General features: G+C 48.4%; 1 protein-coding gene across 1 annotated transcript; it reads right to left on the reverse strand.

Annotated features, from left to right (window-relative positions):
- Positions 1–340: 340 nt before the first annotated feature.
- NPAS4 (neuronal PAS domain protein 4) lies at positions 341–9,133 on the reverse strand. Its single transcript, XM_020816017.3, has 8 exons — positions 8,734–9,133; positions 8,138–8,289; positions 7,799–7,901; positions 7,084–7,333; positions 6,794–6,903; positions 6,502–6,640; positions 4,479–5,836; positions 341–3,569 (listed from the first exon to the last, which is right to left on the reverse strand). Exons 1-8 carry the CDS (start codon positions 8,906–8,908, stop codon positions 3,541–3,543), a joined length of 2,316 nt encoding a protein of 771 aa, XP_020671676.3. The 5' UTR covers positions 8,909–9,133; the 3' UTR covers positions 341–3,540.
- Positions 9,134–16,500: the final 7,367 nt, after the last annotated feature.

A 16,500-nucleotide genomic window follows, 5' to 3' on the forward strand; every position in this document is an offset into this window, starting at 1 on the left:
TCAAACACCTTATTCCTCTAAAACAATGTTAACTTCCCTGACTGATATCAGCTCTTCATGATTTCAGACAGAGGAAGAATCTTTCCCATCTCCTGATCGTTGACCCTTCTTTTAACTATAGATTGTCAGGAACTAGGAATGTCCCCCTAAGGTTAGGTGGATAGTCCTCAAATTAACACCTTTGGCTGTTTTGCTTCTCAAGAGAATTGCAAATCTGTCGATGACACGGATGTTTTATGAAATGTAATACCTGTGGTTTTTTCCCTTTCTTCCACTTGAGGAGAGCTAGATCATGCCAGTAAATGCCAGGCCTTCAGAGTTCCTAAAAACAACACTACACTTTTGCACAATTTTATATTTTACTTTTATTCCAAAATGTTCACAGCCAGACCCAGGAAGGGGTCAAGACTTCACACAACACAAACATCCAGGTGACAAAATTCCACTCATGTTCAAGTATAGACAGATGTTTGTTTGACTTTTAACAGGAAAAAGCACACCCAGTTGTCATTTTCGGTGTTAAACAAAGGACACACTACGGATGCGTTGTTATTGTTCTCGCTTACGACATCCCACATTTGGACAATGTGCAAATTTACAACTTCTTTCGAAGGATCCGAGCGCGATACTCGGTCATAGAGAATTCTACATTGAGTGAGGGCATCGCCGTCTCCATAGGACGGAAAGAGGGTGTCCCCGTCTCAAATATTTGCATTGTAACAAAACCACAAGGAAAGAGAGGAAGGGGGGAAGCGACAAATCTCTATACATCCAATCCCTACGTTTGTGTTCAGAACAAACGCAACGACAGGATCCAAGAGGGTCTCATAAACTCCTGTACAAAAATAAAGGCTTAAAATATAGTCCATGGCAGATTGCCATTGGTGTTTATATCTATAAACATTTCTGATCCATCCTATCCTCTAGACCAGTGTGTGTCTACCTCTACCACCCAGCTGTGGTTGGAATATGGGAAGCTGCTTTGTACAGTGGTGCCTCGCTAGACGATGCTAATCCGTTCCACTGAAATCGCTGTTTAGCGAAATCATTTAGCAAAAAGCATTTCCCCATCGGAATGCATTGAAACCTGTTTAATGCATTCCAGTGGGGAAGAATCGTTGTCTAGCGAAGATCGGCCATAGGAAAGCTGCTTTGCGAACCGCCGATCAGCTGTTTAAATAGTTGTCTTGCGAAGCTTAGGTCCCCAAAACACCCGTTTTGCGAGTGCGGAGAGAGCTGTCAAAATCGTTGCCTAGCGAAAATTGGTTTGCGAAGCAGGGACCAAACATTGTCCAGCGAAATTCCCCCATAGGAATCACTGTTTTGCGAATTGCTATAGCGATTGCAAAAAGTCAATGTCTAGCGAAAACAACTGTCATGCGGGGTAACTGTCTAGCGAGGCACCACTGTACTGAATCAAGCAATTGGCCCATAATTCCCGTTCGGTGTTGTCTAGACTGGGCAGCAGTGGTTTCCCACTGGGTTTCAGACGGGGTTTGTTCCCGGCTGTGCCAGGATTCAAACCCGGGACCCTTTAACTAGCAAAGCACGTGCTCTACCATTGAGCTACAGCCCTTCCCCCCCTCCCCAGCGGCCTGCTTCGGGGAAGTTTTGGGATTCTGGAAAACAAACATCATTCCAAGGAGCTCACACGGGCAACCGCGTTGAGGGCAGATCCTGTTAGCACAGGAAAACGCTTTGGCTTGTCCAGGACAGATGAGTTTTCTTTCGGGATGATTTTTTGCTGAAAGCTAGGAAGACACATTTGGGTAAGGGAGGAATCGACAGAGGCTCTCAGCCCACATTTGCAATAAAATAGATTTAAAAGGAGCGTTGGTTGCAACGTTAAAAAAAAATAACCCGCCAGAGCCTTTACTGTGCTTATCGAGTGTCAAAATGAGGCTGTTCCTGATCTTTTGCCTGAGAAGGGAATTTAGTAATGAATGGCGTTGTGCAGGCAGGACGACTTGCTGATTTGCAGTCGTAGGATGGAAGCATTAATTCTCAGCACCATGCTCTGTGCTGCAGTTGTTGTTGTTGTTGTTGTTGTTGTTGTTATCATCATCATCATCATCATCATCATCAATCATGAAATAATATACTTTTGTCTAAAATCTTTAGACTAAAAATTGAAGGTCGTCTTATACACGGAAGTAAGCTGAGGAGAGAACAAAAACAAGTGGAGGGGGAAGCAGGGATCAAAGCGATTCTGCAGCACTTTGATCCCTGCTTTCCCCTCCACTTGCTAACCCCCACTTAGATTTCTTAATTTTGGGTTAGAAAAGTGGAAAAATACGGTACCTCTCAACAATGGCAACAGTTAAGTCAAGAATGAGGGATGTGAGAATTTGAGTCTGTTAAACATCTGGAGGGCTAGAATTTCCTGTCCTTGCATTTTAAATGCAGCTGTTCTCTCTGCCAGCTCCAGCACTCAGAAATCAGAGAAGGTTACCAGGACCATCTTACTCATGGAGATTCAGAGGGAAGCCCCATAGAAACCCAGTAATCGAGTTTAGGATTGTAGTTAACAGTCATTGTTATCCAGCTGTGCCATTCCTCTGAAGCCGATAACAGGGTATCTGCTCCTGCACAATACAGATGCAATGGCATTTCCATCTGAGCAACCCGTTCTGGAACCAGTTGCAAAGTCCAGGTTGACAGAGGTTTGCACGGATGAACTGCAGGACTAGTCACTTGAGCGACCAAACACCGAGGCAGCACCAAAAAAAAAAAAAGTTATGCAACTGTTTAAGCAGCTAGAAAAACTCCTGGAATGCCACTCATACACAGCTTTCCTGTCCAATAATGTCAGGTTGGGTTAAAGCTTCCGTCTCCCAGAGCCATTCCAAAACACAACAAAAGCAAGGCGTTAAGGAGAAGATCAAGAAAGAAACCCCTTCGGAAATGGACAAGCCAAAGCTCAGATCTTTAAGAAGACTTCTTTGCAAACCGAAATTCGATGGCCGCAAGGAATTAAAAAGCAATATTATAATATCACAATCACCAGCCATTGGCTCTTACTAGAGTAGGTTCTATTTACCACCTACACGTCCTGTTCACTTGGGCGGGGGGGTCGGATCGGAAGAGGAGAGATCCCCAAATCGTGCGCAAACTGGCTATGCAGGTGCTTCGCTCCAACTGTGTTGAATGGCCACTGGGCGCAGCTTGACGCACGCCCCCCCCACCTTGTGTTTCTTCATAAATTACATATAAGATTACTCACTACGAGTGAATACAGTAAGATGTGAAAGTCCACTTACGATGGTCCTTCCCTTAGCTCTGATCAGCTAGCCTAACGTCGATGTCTTAGAATCAAGATAGACATATCTCTTTTTTTTTTTTGCTTTTGTTATTATTATTTTTTAAAAAAAAACATACACAAAAAAGAGTCTTTTCCTCCGAAAACCCCCAGTTCAGAATGCGCGGAAAGACATCCTCCTGCTTCTTTCTTGGAATGTTTCCCAGGGCTTTCGGTGAAAGAAAGGTCCTTGAGATATGACAATATGCCATACTTTAGAAAAGTTAAGTCATGGACTTATTTCAAAACGAAGGGTCACTTTCGCTTCCATCTGTAGAAGAAACAGAAAGCAAAGAGGCAACAGGTTAATTGGCGGCAAACCTTCTAAAAGAACAACTCAGCCACATGCTTTGCACCTCCTTATTCCTAACTTTAGGGACTAGAATCTTGTTTTCTAAAAAAGAAATGGAATAGGGGATGGATTACGGATTGAGACAAAAGAATACAGTGGGGCTGCAGAATAAACAAAACGTATCTACATTTGGAGAGTCTGTCCTCTCACTTGTGGATGAAACCCATGGTTTTAGGAATACAGTGGTGCCTCGCTTAGCGATCGCTCCATTGAGCGATGAAATTGCTTTGCGATGGACTTCTGGCCATCGCTGGAGCGATCGCATAGCGATGGCCCCTATGGCTAAAATTCGCTTTGCGATGATTGCGGGGGAACGATCATGGCAAAGTGAACTTTTTAAACAGCTGATCGGAGGTTCCAAAATGGCCGCCGCCTCGCAAGACAATTTAAATTCATTCCGCGAAAATCGCTGTCTTGCGAAAAAAATTGTCTTGCAAGATTCCCTATGCGAATCTCATAAGACGAATGAAATTTATTCATCTTGCAAAGCATGGGTATTGGATGAAAAAGTCTTGCGAAGCATGGTCATAGAAAAAACTGTTTGCGAGGCACCATAGGGATTGCTAAAACCAATTGTCTTGTGGGTTTTTTGTCCTCCGAGGCAATCGTCTTGCGAGGCACCACTGTATATAAAGCTGTCCATTATCAAGTCATCATGCTGATTATTCTACTACACTAACGGAGGGTTGTTTTTCCAAAAAGAATTTCAAGCGAGACATTTCCTCTGGAAAGGCTGGGAATTGAACCTGAGACCTTACGAGCGTGGAACCGACACCCAACCCACGAGCCCGAAACATCCCTCCCTCAGGGTTGGCCCTTCTTGCTTACCTTCATGGAAGCCCTCTTGCGCGTGGCTCTGGAGTTGATACAACTCATCTAACCCGTCACAGGGAGAGTTTGAGGCACATGTCTCAAAGGCTGTTTCGTAGGAGGCCAGTTCTTCCAAAAAGCTTTGCTCTTCTGGAGGAGGCAGGCCCAGGCTGGGCGAAGGAGCCAAGGCCCCGGGGTTGCTATCTTCGGCGTCCAAACCCATTGGACTACTGACATTCACACCGCAGAACGGGTGGCGAGAGCACCTCAGACCTGCGCCAGCTTTCTCGAACAAAGAGGCAGACAGGTCTTGGAGAAGGGTCTCGAGAGCGTCCTCTTCCAGGAGGTCGTCCTCCGGACAGGTCAACAAGGAGAAGTCAAGGCTCCTCCAGTTCTTGGCAGGCTGGAAGTCCAGGCACAGCTCGGGGGCCACGGCCGGATCCGAGCCCTCCAGAGTCACCGGGGCGTTCTTGGTGAGCTCTCGGGAGGTGACGGAGCCGAACGCTTCGGCCAGGCTGCTGATGTGCCGGGTCAGCCGTTCGATCTCGTTCTTCTCTTTTTCAGAATATCTGAAGAAGGTCTGCTTGATGGGGGAGGCCTCCGGCGTCAGGATCCCCTCGGGCACCATGGGCACGTCTACGTAGAGGGGACCTCTGATCTCCGGCAAGGTCATGACAGTACAGTCCCCATTACCAGGGCTGTCCGGGGTGGGCGGTAACTTCTCATAGAGAGCACTGCATTGTTCTTGGGTGTAGAACATCTCGGGCGTGGTGGTGGTGGAGGAGGAGGCAGTGGTGGTGGTGGTGGCAGCAGGCGTGGCAGCGGCTGCCGTGGGAAAGGTGGTGGTCATGGAAGTCATGGCGGCAGAGGCAGACGGCGGGGTGTACGCTTCCTGGGCCCCGAACAAGAAGGCCGATCCCTGGTGGGGTGTATAAGGAGGAGTGCAGACGAAATCTTTGGAGGAAGAGCCGCTGAGGTTCTCCCGACGCAAAGTCTGTTCGTAGGCTGTCGGGAAGAGGACGTAGCCGAACAGGGGGCCCTTGCCAGGGAGGCTGACGGTGGAACCAGGAGTGTGCTCCTCCACGGAGGAGATATTTCCAGATGTTTCCATCACCTCTCGGGGCAGAGCTTCCGCCGAGGGATCCAGGAAGGCAGCAGAGGGGCCTTCTGTGCTGCCGGCGGCCCCGAAATCGAATGACGGCGCAACCACAGTGCTGGTCGGGGTGCCGGCTGCGGGGGTAAAGACTTGATCCGGGCTGGAGAGTTGCCCCGGGGAGAGAAGGCCTTCCAAGAAGGCCGGGGTGCTTTCGAGGGTGTAAGCCACCTGGGTTTCTTCAACAGACAGCTGTTGCTTGAGGCACCAGGCTTCGGAGTCACTGGAGAAAGGGAAGAGAGGAGGAAGAGATGAGTGGAACGTCTCCGGGGAACACGGCCTACGCGAAGCCAAAAGCTAACACTTTAGCAACAGCCCTCCCTCACATCTTAATTGTTTTTCATTCTCTCCTTCCCCCTTACAAGACACGGAACTGCAAACTCCTTGGTGGGCACATAGACCCGTCTCTCCTCCCCTCCCCTTTGCTGGATGAGGCCTCACCAAGTCCCTCTGTCCCATCTGCACAGTGACCAGCTTTTACCCCCTAAATGATCTGATTCCCTGCATTTTCAAGAAGCTATTGTGGGGATGGGTTCTCATGACTCTACTGGGAGGCTAGTGGCGACTTTGTTTTTACTCCGTATAGCCCAAGCAATTATTTCAAAGGTTATTAAGATGAAAACGAAGGCAAGCTTTTCTTTGTGCTTTGGATTCTCGCGCTGTTTTAGCCTTCCTGATTCCCAGAGTCCACATTTTTCTAAGGCGCACGCCCCCAACCCATTCTCTCCTTGACATTCCTGAGGATCTACTTTGGCCATTTGCTTCTCAGAGTAGAACCTCAGCAGCAGGGATTGAGACAAAATCTTGGAAATTCTACTTCTTGCCTAACTAAGTCACTTGGGTCCCAATCCATCTGTACAGTGAGAGTGTTGCCCTCTTGATGCCTACCTGATTATATAGTTGTGACTGGTGATAGAAACGTCAGAATTCTCCATGTGGAGCAGTGAATATATCCATATCCAGTTAACGCCCTCTTTGGTTTGAAGCCGGATGACCATTTCAGCCTGAGTTCCATTTGTGTCACCCACTGCAGAGAGAAGCGCGCAAGGGAAAGATTAGCTTTCTGGTTTCAGCGAAAACAGTAGCCACAATTTAAATAGGTGGCTGCTGGATTCTACCACCACCCTGCCGGGTCCAGAAAATGCGATGAGAAGATTGGAGAACTCAATAAGATACTTACACAGCCGGTAATGCTGAGTGGAGGCATGGCTCAAGTCTTCTGGATGAATCAGGCTGTACCAGGATTTGCAAAACAGTTCACTTTTCTCAAAACCCAAGTAGAACATCACACTAAAAGAAGTCAAGAAGAGGAACGCTCAGTGTTTTTGAGCAACAGAGATCGAATTGATGAACTCTTTGCTTTTTAGGGATAGGTAAATATCCATGCCTTTTCTCTCTATCATTGATTTTCTGAATTCTTTCACATCCCAAGATTCCAACCCTGCACATTCCCCAAAAACAATGCCTCACCTTTCAGAGATGTCCACAATGGCCAGATCTTTCGTGTGGCGGCTCTCAAAAGAAGACAGGAAGAAGGAGTTCTGGCCGACTCTGGGTTTAGGGTCCAGAGGGGTGCAGAAAGCTGTGAAGACGGGGTTGCTGGACCAGTAGGAGCCAGGCGGGGGCTGGTGGAACCTCCCTCGGATCAGGACCAGTTTGTTTCCTGCGCTTTGACGCCTGATTGTCTTGGAAGTATTGAAATGGCAACGGAAGAGCCGATCTGGCATTTTCAAAGAAAGAAAGAAATACAGAGAGGTCAGGAATGCCACAGAGAGATAACCCAGCTTGGTACATTTGCTCCAGAGTTGCAATCTCTCCAACAGACCTTGCTTCTCTACCTTGACTTCAGGGCTTAACTTCTAAAATAGAAAGATCTTCTGCGTGACTCTTACCGGAATCTAGTCCTCTGATCTACAAGCCCCTTCCCCTGAACCTCAAGAATCTAGAGCTGACTTGGGTTCATCAGTGGCGAGAGAAAGACCATTCTCGCTCCTGCTCATTTTGCTCCAAAGCTGGGCCCCAATCCCTGAACAAAACTTTTAGGGCTGAGCCATTACGATTCAAATTAACCTTGCTTAGGCATCCCTCTCATCAACTTATCATCCACTCCCTCTCTTATCCAGATTTCCAGCTTCCTCTATGAGTTGTCCGAGAGCAGGCCTCTGTTTTACAAAGGAATGCTTACCGGTATCCATTGGAGAAGGCAAGGCCAACTGGTTCCTCATCACAAAATGATCCACTGGGTCAATAATGTCGTAGATGCTGTCTCCTTGGGCCACCAGATCCACCTGAGGTTGAAGAAGGAGAAGGCCATCAGAGAAGGTTGCTAAAGCACTCGTCATGCGTATCACAAGGGCAGAACTGCTCGTCTCAAAAACAGGAATCTGTTAAACAAGATTCCTTAACACCTAAGTAGGGAAAGGGTGGTCCCGTTTCCTTGTTTTAGAGTAAAGCTGTTTCTTCTCTCCCTCCTCCCCCCATTTCCCGTTCCTTTCCACCCTGGCGGGCTGGGCGAGACACATACCATAGAGTGCCCGAGGTGTTCGGCCACGTTCTCCGAGACGTAGATGAGTTTGCCTTCTCCCGTGAAAGCCAGCAGGAAGCCCGGAAGGGACTGCATGAAATCGTCCAAGTCTTGGGTAGAGAGCAAGCTCTCCAAGCTTTCCGGAGTTGCACCTGTTGAGAAATAAGAGAAGGGGGGTCTTGAGGGGAAGCTTCTTTAGCAAACAAACAAGCAAGCAAGCAAAATCTGCTCTTGCAGGTGTATAAGGATGTGCGGCGGATAGCATAGTGGTGGCTAAGAAGACTGGGGGGGTCAGGAGACTGTTTCAGCACTCTGGACAGCAACGACGGCTGCCCCCCCCAGGCAAAGGTCCCTGCATTTTTGTTTCAGCACCACGGACAGCGGCCACTGAACTCAGCCATTCATCTGTTTTTCAGCTTTCAGCACCATGGAGAGCAACTTGTTGAGTCCTGTCAACCCAAAACAAGGGGGAAAATACTCCCAACCAGTGACCCCCTTTTCCTAACTTTGGTCCTCCCACCCGCCCCCAACCTTGGACACCCCCTTTCTCCCTTGCCACCCCGGCCAACCACCCCGGAAAGACTTCTCGTACCTACCTTTGGAGAAGAAGATGGATTTCCTCGTGTAGATGCACGCCAGCGACATGATGTGCAGGTAGGACAGCCGGAGTTTGTCCCCTTCGGCAATCGGCAACAGGTCCTTGAGGTTTCGGATCTCTGCATTGATTTGGTCCCGCCGCGCCTTGGAGGCTCCCTTCGTGGACCGGTACATCTTGGCTGCCGGCGAGGCTCCGTGCGGCCAGCGCTCCGCCGTCTCTCCGCGTTCCTGGTCTCCCTCTGTGTGTGTCTGTCTGGCTTGCTCTCTTCCTCTCTTCTCCTCTGCCTCGGATGCCTGCCTGTGGATCTGTTGGAGAGCCTCAGCCTGCCTTCCATCTTTTATAGGCTGTCGAGAGTGTGGGCACTTGCATGTTAAGGAAAGTGGGGCGGGAAGATTTGTTCAGATCAATGGAGGGACATGGCTGCAGAGTGGCTCCCCCCCTCCCTTCTTTGGGCTTGGGGGAACCCTACGTCACTGGCTTCTGAATGACGTGGTGAGGGAAGGGGGGGAGTGGAGGAGGCAGCCAAAGAAACACTGCGCCGAATTAGGAGATGAAGCAGGCAGAGGAGAGAATTGACTTATCTTGGTCGACTCTCAGGCCCACTCTTTTCTGCTCCATTCCCTCCCTCCCTCCCAGACTCAGAGATTCACTCTTGAGCTCCAGTCTATTTTCTTTCTTTCCTTCTCACATACCAGGGGTTGCTGTCTCAAATTTTTCATAGGTTGCTATTTTTTCCCTCCCTCCCTTCCCCTTACCCTTTTTTCTTTTCCTTCCTTCCTTCCTTCCTTCCTTCCTTCCTTCCTTCCTTCCTTCCTTCCTTCCTTCCTTCCTTCCTTCCTTCCTTCCTTCCATCCATCATCAACTCCTTCCTTCCTTCCTTCCTTCCTTCCTTCCACCCATCATCAACTCCTTCCTTCCTTCCTTCCTTCCTTCCTTCCTTCCTTCCTTCCTTCCTTCCTTCCTTCCTTCCTTCCTTCCTTCCTTCCTTCCTTCCTTCCTTCCTTCCTTCCTTCCTTCCTTCCACCCATCATCAACTCCTTCCTTCCTTCCTTCCTTCCTTCCTTCCTTCCCTCCCTCCCTCCCCCATTTACCTCTTTTTCTTTCTTTCAAACACCTATGCAGTTGATAGGATGAACTCTTCATATATACATATCAAGAGTTATATGTATATATGAAGAGTTCATCCTATCAATAGGAACAATACATATCAACTCTTCATATATACACATCATATATATATATATAGTTCCTTTCTTTCTGTCTTCTCTCTTTCCTTCCATTCAGGAAACAAATTAGTTTATCTATTCTAATTAATTCTTTCCTGATCCTTCCTCCTGTCTCTTGTGATCATTAAAAAAAACCCCAACGCCATGTATGTGATAAATCGCTTCCCTGATGCTGTGAAAACAGACTACCTAGGTGATGTAAAAACTGAGGAAATATACCTGTTTGTATGAAAAACGGCTCTGAACAGCCTAAAAACAAACAAAACAAAACAAAACCAGTTTGCATAATGTTCCTCAGCTTGCTCTCTTTCATCTAAATATGTGTGTTCATTTCTCTGAGGCTGTTCATCCATAGAATGTTGTTGGATTTTATTTTTTGGGGTTTTTTTTTTGTGTGTGTGTGTGTTTTGGAGAAAATGTGCCTTGTGCAAGCAATCATGTCTGTGAAGGGGAAAATGTTTTAAGGCATTTCCTTTCCTTTCTTTTTTTTAAAAAAACACCTTTTTATATAAATAAATAAATAAATAAATAAATAAATAAATAAATAAATAAATAAATAAATAAATAAATAAATAAATAAATAAATAAATAAATAAATAAATAAATAAATAAATAAATAATGCAAGTGTTCAACAGCACTTTTCTATAGGCAAGAAATAGGCTTTGGAGAGGGAGGGGAAGGAAAGGAAGATGAAAAAAGGGGGGGAAAGGTACCTTATTCTGGCTGCTTGGTTGCTAGAGCAACTGAAGCTAAAGTGACAGCTCTCTGTCTCCTATTTTTGAGAAGTTCTCCTCTTTTTTTTCCCTCCTCTCTCCCCCTCCCCACCCCGAGAGGTTACGTAAATTAGGTAACTCACTTTTTACCCAATCTCTCATTCCATATAAGGGAAGAAAGCTGGGATGATGCAAATAACTCTTTCGAGTCTGGATGTTTCAGCCTTGCTTTGGAAACTGCCGAGCAGGGAGGGCATTTCGCCGGCTGTACTTCTTCTTCCAGGTGGGCTGTGATGCTTGCCAAAAAGAGAGAGAGAGAAGGGAGAAGGGAGAAGGAAAGGAACACACACACACACACCAAGATCACTGGGTGGTTATTGTGTTGGCCTTGCATTTGACTCCATGCTTTTGCATTGAAAAGGGGAGATGCTGGAAACAGCCGATTCCAAAGAGGAAAAAAAAAACTGTTATGCAATTACAGTGTTCTGCAATGCAGGGTGTCTGTTCATGCGATCAAGTGTTCCTCTGAAAAGTTCCTTCTAAGTCAGATGCATTGTATTTTCAGACCTACCTTTGTGTGTGTGTGTGAGAGAGAGAGAGAGAGAAACCCTTGCAAAATCAGGAGCTTTGGGCATCTTCCCTTCAACCGATAGTGCAAGATTCCAGCATATAAACCCCAAACTCCTTGTACATGATTAAAATACAAGGTATTGGCTTCCAAACCACGCAGCTGGCTGGAAAGCAGAGTTCCTTAGAAAGGCCTGGAAAGGATTTAGATAAACCACCAGGACGACTCTGGTTGGAAAAGACAGGGAGCAATGGACTCAGAATGCACCACCCCTGTGGAAAATTGCTGTCACTTTTGGGGATCCACATACGGCCCCTGGTGCTCCCAAGATAGGCTGGACTACAAACCCCATTATCCCATCAACACAGCCACAGCCCGTGCCAAAGACCCGGATTTCTCCCAAAGTCTTAGAGCCGGGCATCATCTAGCGAGAATGTTGATCCCTGCCTTTCAGGAGCGTGCTTGTTTAAACGAAAGCAAAAAAATCCATGAAAGGAGTAGCCGTTTTCTGTGGAACCGAAGAAAGGATCAGAGCCTCGGTGGCCAATGATTATGATCTTCCCATAGCACAAGTTTCAGCACGACCCCAAAACTCCTTGGATGAAAGTTTTCTGTTTTTCTGCTGTCTCTTGTGCGTCGACAAATAGCCGTGTATATCAGCAACATGCTTCTTCCATATTGTGGTATGTATGACATGATTCCGTCAAGGAAGAAACGATAGGAGATTGTTGGGAGACAATACGCTGAACCCAACTGTGAATCCCAAGTGGGGTAGATCTGTTGGAACCAAAGGGCCTGTATTTGTGTGGATCTGACCCACTCCGAGTTCATTGCCTGCTGGACAGAAGGGGGCAAATTCGTGGTTCTTGGCTGTCCGACAACACAGATCTCTCTAATTCTGGATTTAGCCCAGTTCAACCTGAGATTTGGTGGGCCATCCGGTCCATTCTTGCAAGGGGTGACCCAATACATTTGCAACAAAAAAAAAACCCACAATAGTCCTTCCCCCCCCCCAATCCCACCCTCGCTGACCTGCATAGGGTTCCAGACCAGAAGCGCCTTCATGAGGGAGACTCAAGGCATGGATTTTTCTTCCTTTCCACCCCCATCTCACAGCTGGATAGACCCAGCAAGCCCACGAGATGTGGAGACCCCACTCCCTGCATTTTGTCTTCCTCCTCTTTGGCTTCCAAACCAAAAAGCCGCCCCCCCAAGCGCTCAAGCAAACTGCCTTAAAAGGTGGTGGAAACTCCTCTGGAGGTTTGTAGATAAAGGTTTTAAGAGTCCATCTTTCGGGGCTGTTTTAGCGGTTGTTTTTTCTCCCGTTGGTCAGACTAAATAACTCTTGTGGTCCTTTCCAACTGTACACTTCTGCAAGTCTACAATTCCCTTGCATTCCTTATTCGTATACACAAGAACTGAGACCCATACAGTATGCCTCTTTGGGGTTCCAGCCGGACAGCGGGTGAGCTATAACCTTTTACAAGAAATTTTATCCCACTTTTACCTGCCTACACCCCTCCCTAGGCTTTCTCTCCCAGCACCGGATATGAAGCAGGATCCTAGCCATGTAGTCAGACAGACTGGCAGACTTCTAGGGCAGCCGGTCATCGCTGCAGGCGATGACCCTCCTCGGTCCTCACTTCATGATGGGGTTACCTCTCTGGAAGAGAAGGCGAGTCTCTTTTTAAAAAAAAATAAAAACTAATGTACTTCTGCAAAGACTGGAACTCCCCCAGGTTTGCTGATACAATCCTCTAATAGATGCACCTTCGGGCCGACTAAGAATCCCCATTTAGGGAGTGATGAGTTTGCTCTCCATCCGTGGGATGATGGGATGGGAAGGGAGGGAGGGAACCATCATAAGAGGAGGAGAGAAGAGAGGAAGGGAAGGGATTCTGAAAATGAGGAGGAGGGAAAATGAATCTGCTCTGTTTCGACGATGCTCTTTCGGAAACAGGGTGCTATAAATAGGCCTGGGAGCTCCCTGGTTTCAGGATTCCCCTCCCTGCTAGCATCTTCTTTTTTTCTAAGATGGGGTCCTTTCCAAAGAGCCACTGCTAGGTCTGCCTCCCTCTACTGCACTGAGTTCAGCCTTTGGAGAAGGCAGGACGAGGGAGATTCTATGAAAGTGGCCAGCCAGGTGGAAACAGAAGCCAGAGCGCTGGTCGAGAGGGAAAGCAGGTGAGTAAAAGGAGGTGGCCCAGTGGCCTGCAGTGGCCCAAAGCAAGCTGGCCCTTGTGGGCGCTAATGATCCGGGAAAGCCAAAGGAGAAGGTGATTGATGCCGGTTGCATTTCTCTGGAAATTTAAGTTTTCAGCTTCCTTTGGAACAATAATGAGGAGTGTTAATTGCTTTGAGACTGCCTTGGAAAGGAACGGATTCCCTTTTGCAGGAGGTTTGAAACAAGCGTCGGAGGACTGCCTCTCAGGGACGCTCTTGCTGGTCTCTCCCTGTATGATCAGGGGCTGGACTGGATGACCCTTGGGTTGCCCCTCACCATGCCGCAACTCTTATGATGTGGTGTTCAAAGCTTTGCGCATCCCACTGCAGAACCGCGGTCCGGTGTGTGCATGTGCCAGGCACTGAGCCGGATCCGGCAACTTTGGCTATGGAACAGCAACCCGCCCCGATCCCTGTGTTTTGGACTGGCCATCCAGCCGGCCGACTCTCGATCCAGGTTTGCATTGGTTTAGATCTAGATTTTGCAGGGGCGGCTCCAGAGAGAGCTAAAAATGTCCCAGTACATCTCGTGGCAGAGGCTTCTGGGAGTTGCAGTCCAAGAACATCTGGGGGCCCCAGATGGGAAACCCCGGGTAAAAAGAAGGGAGGCGTTGCCTCCTGTGGCCTCTTCTAGGTTAGTGGTTCCCCAGACTTGGGCCTCCAGATGTTCTTGGACTACAACTCCCAGAAGCCTTCACCACCGCCTCTGCTGGCCGGGATTTCTGGGAGCTGAAGTCTTAAAACATCTGGAGGCCCCAAGGTTGGGGAACCACTGGTCTAGAGGACTGTTCTGAGGAACGAGGACACGGGAAGGGTACATAACGGCCCACTCCCAAATTAGACGGGCCGAGAATCTGTCATTCTTAGGAATCGTCTTCCTTTGCTCCCATAACACCCTAACCGCCACCATCGCCCAGGCAGGCACAGCATCCATTTCGGGGCTTTGTGTAGACATTTTGAGGGGTTTGGGGGAGATTAGCTGAAAGGAAACCCCCCCCCCCCCAAATTGCAGGTCTGCCTTTCTGTGACTCTCGTTGCCCTGCTTAGTCCAAGCAGGCCTGTGGGTTGGGTTGGGTTGGGGGGGGTAAGGTGGAGAGGGGGGGGAGGCCTCTGAAATAAAGAGGTCCTGCCTCAAAAGGGTGGCCGGTAAGAAATCCACGTTTCCCCCCGTTTAGCCTCCATCTGAGTGAATCATCCGACATTGTGACAGTGACTCAATGCCCTTCTGGCATCCTCAGTGGGTCCAAATTGGGGAAAGGGGGGGGTCAGAAGGGCTATGGTGGTGGCCGGGGACCGGGGGGGGGGGATGAAAGTGATGACTGCAAAGCTGCTCATCCCCTCAGGATTTCCAGAAGCCTCCGCTTTCCATTTCCTCCACCCACCCATCTTTTCGCCCAAGCCTTCCTGGGCATCTTTCCTCCCCCCTCCTTCCCCTCGCTTTTTTTTCCCCTACTGCTAATTTAAGGTTCTGAATCAAGAAGCTAAAAACAGCAACTCAGGAGCTAAATATAGGCCGGGCCCGGTGTGCGCGCGCATGCAGGCATACACGCCAGAGCGCCTTCCCTTTACTCTTCAAGCCGCGGTGGTGCTCAGGCGCTCTGCTGCAGCGTGCGGGGGCGGCCAAGAGCGTCCGCGCATCAGGGCTAGGGAGACTGCAGCAGGCAGGAGAAGGAACGCGGGGGAGGCCACATGGGGGAAGAAGCCAGAGCTGTACTTTCACCCCGGCGAGGAAGATCTTTTCATTCAGAACATCATTTGCTCATCCATTCCCAAAAAATGACAGAGACCAAGGCTAGCCATCCAGCAAAGGGGGGGGGGGGAAGAGGTGTGACAGGCCGACATGCGTGATGTTCATGCATCACCATGCTCTGACACAGAGCCCCATGTGTCCTGCCAAGAGAGGTGTCGGCAGCTACCAAAGGTACCGTATTTTTCCATGCATAAGATGCTCCCATGTATAGGACACCCTCTACTTTTCTAACCCAAAATTAAGAAATCTAAGTGGGGCTTAGCAAGTGTAGGGGGAAAGGGATCAAAGTGCTGCAGGATCGCTTCGATCCCTGCTTTCCCCTCCACTTGTTTTTGTCCTCTCCTCCGCTTACTTCCGCGTATAAGACGACCCTCAATTTTTAGTCTAAAATTTTTAGACAAAAGTATAGCCTTATACACGGGAAAATGCAGTAGTTCTCACCACTATGGTTTACTCGGAGTGGAGAACGGTCGTGCAGGGCCGATGCATTCTTTCATGACTCCCCCAGAAGGAACGCTTGGCCCGCCTAGTTCCATATTGATGACACGGGCTGGCAGCCGCTCTCCTCGGCTCCATCGCCTGTGGGAAGCTCAGATGAGAGGGGCTGCCTGCAAAACTGCAACCCAGCCACTAAGCCGAAGCCATAAGAGTCCTGACGGAGCCGAATAAAGTTTGGAAACATAGGAAACGACGTGAAATTAGATCCCTGTCCTATCTAGCCTGATATTGCATACACTGACCAGCAGCTGCAGGTACCCAGGTTTTCAGGTAATCATCTTCTAGATGCAAATCTGGAGATGCAGCTCAGACTTAAACCTGATTCTTCCCCAATGGAACTCACTAAACAGGTTTCAATGCATTCCAATGGGGAAATGCTTTTCGCTAGACGATGATTTCGCTAAACAGCGATTTCAGTGGAATGGATTATCATCGTCCAGCGAGGCACCACTGTAAATAGTTCCACTTTTATTTTCCCATGGGGACATCCAATCATGTGGGGGAAAAAACTATCGCTTCTGCCCAGTGGAGCCTCAAGCATTCACCTCCGAGTAAACGTTTATGAAACAAATGGAATATACTGTACCTGGGTAAGATCTGTGGACTGTGCCATTGCCCCTCCTATGGATTCGGGACATTAAGATTTTACATTCTCCTTTTGCCCAGATTTTACATTCTCCTGCAAAGCATCTGGGGGAGGAATCCAGCTACTTCTGTAGCTTCGTAGTGCGCCGGTTCAGATCCTGGAACTAAGCCAATGAGCAACAAGAACTCGCTCCTCTACCA

Source organism: Pogona vitticeps, chromosome 15 (genome assembly GCF_051106095.1).
Source record: "Pogona vitticeps strain Pit_001003342236 chromosome 15, PviZW2.1, whole genome shotgun sequence".
Classification (NCBI taxonomy): domain Eukaryota; kingdom Metazoa; phylum Chordata; class Lepidosauria; order Squamata; family Agamidae; genus Pogona; species Pogona vitticeps.